This window comes from Rhinocladiella mackenziei (assembly GCF_000835555.1).
Source record: "Rhinocladiella mackenziei CBS 650.93 unplaced genomic scaffold supercont1.9, whole genome shotgun sequence".
Lineage (NCBI taxonomy): Eukaryota > Fungi > Ascomycota > Eurotiomycetes > Chaetothyriales > Herpotrichiellaceae > Rhinocladiella > Rhinocladiella mackenziei.
This window is the reverse complement of record NW_013550596.1, coordinates 61366-67365: the sequence shown is the minus strand read 5'-3', so window position 1 is coordinate 67365 and position 6000 is coordinate 61366. Positions and strand designations below refer to the sequence as shown.

At 47.9% G+C, this 6000-nt stretch overlaps 1 protein-coding gene across 1 annotated transcript; it reads right to left on the bottom strand.

Moving 5' to 3' along the window:
* Positions 1 to 1152, bottom strand: Z518_10229 (uncharacterized protein; the record flags this gene model as incomplete). Its single annotated transcript, XM_013411774.1, has 1 exon — positions 1 to 1152. The coding sequence occupies one exon, from the start codon at positions 1150 to 1152 to the stop codon at positions 1 to 3; it is 1152 nt and encodes a 383-aa protein (XP_013267228.1).
* Between the last annotated feature and the right edge of the window lie 4848 nt (positions 1153 to 6000).

Sequence of the window (6000 nt, the reverse complement as noted above, 5' to 3'; positions counted from 1 at the left end):
CTAGAGTTTACTAGTCAGAGAAGGGGCTTTTGTTGGAATCCCAAAGCTCGAGATATCTTCCTTGGTCCTTCCATCTATCGCTAACTCCGCAAGGACGCGGCCAAAAGCTGGAGCAAACTTGAAAGCGTGGGCAGCGCCTAGACCTACAATGATGTCGTGGTGCTTTTCCAGTGGACTGATAATGAATTGACGATCTGGAGTAATGGTATATTGACAAGTCACTGTGCGGAGCGGCAGACGATCTTTATCAGGTATCAACTTGTCGAGGAAGCATGACAATTGTTGGAACAGCTTCGGCGAATGAACGTAGGTACGCTGCTCCGGTGTCATAAAGTTCTCCGCGTTATCACGGCCAGCCTTTATGGTCGGCTCGCCGAAGCATGGGAATCCGTAGAACCATAGATCTTTCCCCCAAATCCATACAGGAAACCGGTCGGATTTGAAAGCAGCTGTATCCGTTGGTTTGAAGTACGTCACCTGCTCTTGCGTGACGGCCAAGGGAATCTCTGCGCCCAGGGGCGCAAGGAGTTTGTTTGTCCATGCGTCGGCCGCGAGAATCACCTTGGCTGCATGGAACTGGCCTTGCGAAGTCTCAAGTATCACACCCTTGCCTGATGTCTGGGGCTTCACACTTTCCACCCGAGTGCGCTCTTTCAAAACGGCGCCATAGGAACGTGCCACATATTGCATAGCTGTGACTGATTTGGCGGCGTGGACAATGCCCGAGTCAGCCGTGTACACGGTAACTATGTCGTCTCCTACTTGGAACTGGGGCCAGCGCCTGTGCACTTCTGCGGCATCAAGAAGCTCGTAAGGAATGTTGTTAGCGTCCAAACTCCTCGCGTAGTCGCTCGCCGGGGTCGGTCCATCTTTGTTGAGGAATGTCACGCCGCCAGTCACGGTCAGAAGCTTTAGCCCTGCGGCTTTTTCGAGGTCGGCCCAGTCCTTGTAGGCGGCTTTGGCGAGAGCCACATACTCAGGTGACCCATATGAGGTTCTGACTATGCGCGAAGTGTCGTGGGAGGATCCGTGTACGTGTCCCAGCTCGAATTGCTCGAAAGCGACCACTTTGGCGCCTTTTCGAGCTGCTTGGTAGGCCGCGGCGCTCCCAAGGGCACCAAGCCCGACGATAGCCACATCAAAGTGTTCCATTTGGTCTTTAGGTAGATTTTTGTGAAGAAATTATGTCAGGTGCAGACGGCATGACCTGAATATATGCTCGTCCTCTACGGTGCCCCGCTCCCGTATCAATGCGGAGTATAGATTAGCCTCAACTTGCTGCGGCAAGGGTGGAAATCGGTTATCAGCAAAAAAATCCCTTCGATAATTTCAGCCGTACGTAATGACTGGACAAAATGTTCGCATCGAGGATGCCGTGGATCCGCAAGAAGCTAGTGCTAGAACCGAATTGTTGGCCCAGCCGGTCAGGTGATCGGCCAGTAGCCGGCAACGCCGCCTCGTGCAAGAAAAGTTACCATGTAAATACTTGGCGATGCTTTGAGACAACGTACCACCATCATCACCCAATTATTGCTTCCTTGATTGCTGGATTTCTGGAGAAGCTCGTGCTCTACTCAGCCACGCGTGGTAGAACTCTTCAGTTCTCAAGAGTCTGGCGTTACAGTACACCTGAATCGTGTGGACAGGGAACCACCTTGTCTCCGCCTTCAGCCTCAAGCATGTTATAAGCGCCAACTTGGCTACCTGCAAACCATTCCAAGGAGACCCAGTCCTATTGACTTCTAAAGCACTATAGCGACTTAAGGAGATAGTGAATAACCGCTTCTATCCGATATATCACCTTGTTATCGATACGTTAGAGACAAGTGAAATCGTTAGAAATCACTAGTTAGACATACAAGTATCGCACTATAAGTCCACGAGTATAATCTTACACTGACGCTTTGTAGAAGAACACCTGTGACGAATTTCGAATCCTGCAATAAGCGCCCCTAATCACGAATGCATTCATACAGTGCTTAATGAGCGCTGCAGGTAGAAAGCAATTGAACATTCTGTGACTCTCCTTGAGAATAGACTGGTCAGCTAGCAGACATTACGCAGAGATATGTTGATGGCGCACACACAGGACTTGGCGAAAATACCAAAAATGAAAATGTTGAACAGGGGGTATCATGTATAGGCTCCACCACTAAAACACTGGGAGGAGGTTTCCATAGACGACGGCGTTACTGACGGTTGCTCTGCACAACGACGAGACACTCACACGTCTATAAAGAGACCCTCAATAGCTCAATAAGTAGATAGAGAACAGAGCTCTCCTTCAATTCAAGTTGCACAAGAAGTTTGACATTGTCCAAGAGTCTGAAATTTAAGTTTTGTAATCGTTCTTCCACTCCGTGAAAGGCCAGAATTGGGACCGCGGAGCGACGGCTGGTGGCTACACATGAGACTCTGCTACCCACCAATTAACATGATCAACCCATAGAAATTATCAAAAAGATGGTCCCTAAGACCCCTCTTTAGGGTTTCCGATTGTTGCAGCAGTGTAGCGAAAACGTGCCGACGCTCTCGAGCTACTCTTGAATGAAGAAAAGACCAGAAGTCAAATTCCACCCAGTGAGGAATAAGTCTGCTCAGATTGCAATGCCTAATGAGGCAGATGAAGCTGGTGCTAGACAGGGCAAAAGCTCGGACATGAAACTAAAAGAGAGGAGGAGGTGGTCTCAATTCCGTACATGCGCTGATGTCAAACTTCTCTTTATCGAGAGAAAGATGCTCTGGCTCTTCTAATGAGTGCAGGATAGAGCCCATCTATATATTTATCTAACGAGCGTACGTCATCATTGCTGCCTGTCAATGGTGATACAGTTTGGTGAGCGAATGTTGCATAATAACCTGGTTGATCGTGAACGATAGGTTATCAATTGTTCGACAGCTGAGGCGAAAGATAAAGCCGATGCTGAAGATTCCGGCAGCTTAGCGACTCGAACTAACGCTCCAATGTAGTAGTGCCACTGTCGAAGATTAGAAATCAGCCCAAGTCTACTCACATCATCACAAAAAGGAACCCCGCGATCCGGCTTCTGACCAGGATACGCTGAAAAATTGTTAACAATGCTGGACGCCGTTGGACAGAGTGGTCTGGGGTCTTTATGGCCTAAAGGTAAAGCAGGAGGATCAAACTAGCTCTACCCAGCTGCCACGTTAGCCAATTAGTCTGTTACCAGATCTCTCAAAAAGGGCCGCTGCTTCGCACTCCGCAGTCTAAACGGATGAGTCTAGCGCATGAAGCATATCGTGGCTTGCCGCTTAGCTTTTCAAAGACGTTCATTCTCATGGGGTGCCTCGTCTTCGGCAAGACACCAAAAATTTGCAACGAATGTCCCCATTTCACTCCAACGCGGTTGTAACAACGATATCAACGAAGGGTATCGATCTGTTACGAGGGGTGTAGAGAGAAGGATCATAAATCGTTGCGAGTGCACAAGGTAGGGTATGGAATAGTAATGTACTGAAACCTGTCTCTCTATCTAAGGGTTCGAAGGTCCTTCTTATACCTTCGATCCTTCCGTCTTCCTGCCTCCCTTTCGACGCCCAGCCCCCTTCCTGCCACCCTTACGATGGCTGGGAATTCGTGGCGTGATATTCGGGTGTTACAAATGGTGATAGAGCCTAGTAGGCAAGTGTTGCAGAATGAGTCGGCCTGTCGTGAACGATAGGTCATCACCTGTTCAACGGCACCTAAGACGGTTACTGTGTCGTCAGGGACAACACCAATGATCCACCACGTGTTGGGTAGACACGCGAAGACTAATGCTGAACTAAAGATAGACATCGGTAAAGCTTCACAAAAGAATAATTCTGGGGAGTCTGTTGTTATACGCCGGCATGGATATTATAGCAGCTGGCCATGAAACTCAATCCTCATATGCTTTGAAAGTTTCTTGAGCCTCCTCTATTTTACGGTCAATAGGACGTTGGTGTTCTATGGTCCGCACATTTAAGCTGCAAGGGAATGGCTTTGGCGCCGTAAGGAAGTCGTTCATTTACGGGGTCTCTACTGAGTCCAAGGCCTCTTCACTGAATAGCTATCTTCAGATCTTCAGGCCTTCTCCAAGTGTGATGCTGAATGTCAACACTAGCTTTCTGATGTTGACCATCTGAACAAATTTAGTTAGCAGATCTCAGTCGTAGACATGACAGGAATCTTCCCAGATAATTCTCCACAATATGTAGACCTGGGCAAATATACCTTCCAACTCTGAAGGCCTACGGTATCGTTATTCTCGCTCTATTCGATCTCTACGAATGGCTATTGAACAAGGGTGGTATGCTGCACCACAGTCTATTCCAGAGCAGAAACTCTCCGTCAAACTTCTTGTGCAACTTGAGATGAAGGAGCGCTCTGTTTTCTATCTACTTATCGAGGTGCTAAGGCTCCTTTTATAGACACACGAATGCTACATCGTTGCACAGGGCAACCATCTGTAACGTCGTCGCCTATGGTAACCTCTCGTCTCTATCCAACACCATTTATATATCTGTCTAACGAGCGTTCGTCACCATTGCTGCCTGTCAATGGTGATACAGCCTATTGAGCGAGTGTTGCAAAATGTCATAGTCTGTTGTAAATGATTGGCTAGCATTTGTTCAATGCTTTTGTCCAACACATCGGGATTCCGGTGCCCCACGTAATTGGATTGCAGCGGTAACGCGGAGCATTAGGACCACCCGACAACATCAGTCTTTAACCTCTCTCACTATAGCTAAAAGCTATCGTAGTATTCGCATTGAGATTGAGCAAATCTTCTATAAGGTAGACGGTTTATGTATACGTAAACAAAAATAATATTAAGAAAATAAAAGGCCCCCTCCCATAGTCCATCTCTAACGAACTTATAGATGGGGCGCCGCAACCAGTGAAAGCTTCAGTCACACAAGTTCAACTGCAGAAGAGTTTGAATCAGTGACTTCTCAACGTATGAACAAGACGACATCATCAACAATCACTGGCTGGAGCATTACGTTACCCATACAGGGCACCTAGAAACTCAATAGAGCTAGGCCGGACAACCCTCTTACCTTACCTATGATCGAACACTAGTAAGGCCCCTCAATTCTATCGGTTCGACTGCAAGCCGAGTGTTTTACCACTCGGTTACGTCCTTGATAGGTCAACCACGATTTGGTGTCAATTTTGAAGCAATTTTTGGCATTATAAAATATAAATTTGATTTTTTTTTTTTTTTTTTTTTTTTAAAAAAATTTTGGAATTGCCTGGTTAGGGCCTGACGTTGTGTGGCGACGCCAAGAGCGACAAGCCGGCCAATCACGTAAGCATATAGCTTGGCGTTATCACGTAACTATTTTCCGGGATCACGTGCTAACCCCCGATGGGGGCGCCCTCCCAACTCGACATGATCCACGGATTGGATCCGATGAAATCCCCATCGGATCCAGTCTATGGACCACCCGACCTTCAACGGATCAACCATTTTCCGGGGTCACGTGCTCCCCCGGGCCCATGTGGCGGGGGGCACCCTACTCGATAAATATCGATATCCTCGATATCGAGATAATCCATGGATTCGATGAAAGACCACCGCCATCGGATCCAGTCTGTGGACGTGTTGGACAATAGCATTGAACAAATGCTAGCCAATCATTTAGGATATTGTCATACTTGTGGTACAACTTGAGTTGAAGGAGTGCTCTGTTTTCTATCAAGTTGAGGTCCTGACTCGCATGTTTATATAGACAAAGGTTGTTGCCCCCGTTCGGTGTCTTCGTGTTCAGCTCGTAGACGAAATCCTTGTCTAGCTGAACATTCATTGCCACGCTGAAATCGTTGCCACATGTTGTCTCACAGTTCAACATGATGGCTTAGTGCACCTTTAGGCTCTCATTCAGGCTTCTCAACGAGCCGAGACGAGCCGAGACTGAGCGAGACTAGCCGAGCTCGGGCAAAACCCTAGCTCGTCTCGTCTCGGTCTCATGCGTCTTGCCGAGCGCTCGTCTCGTCTCATTATGGACCGG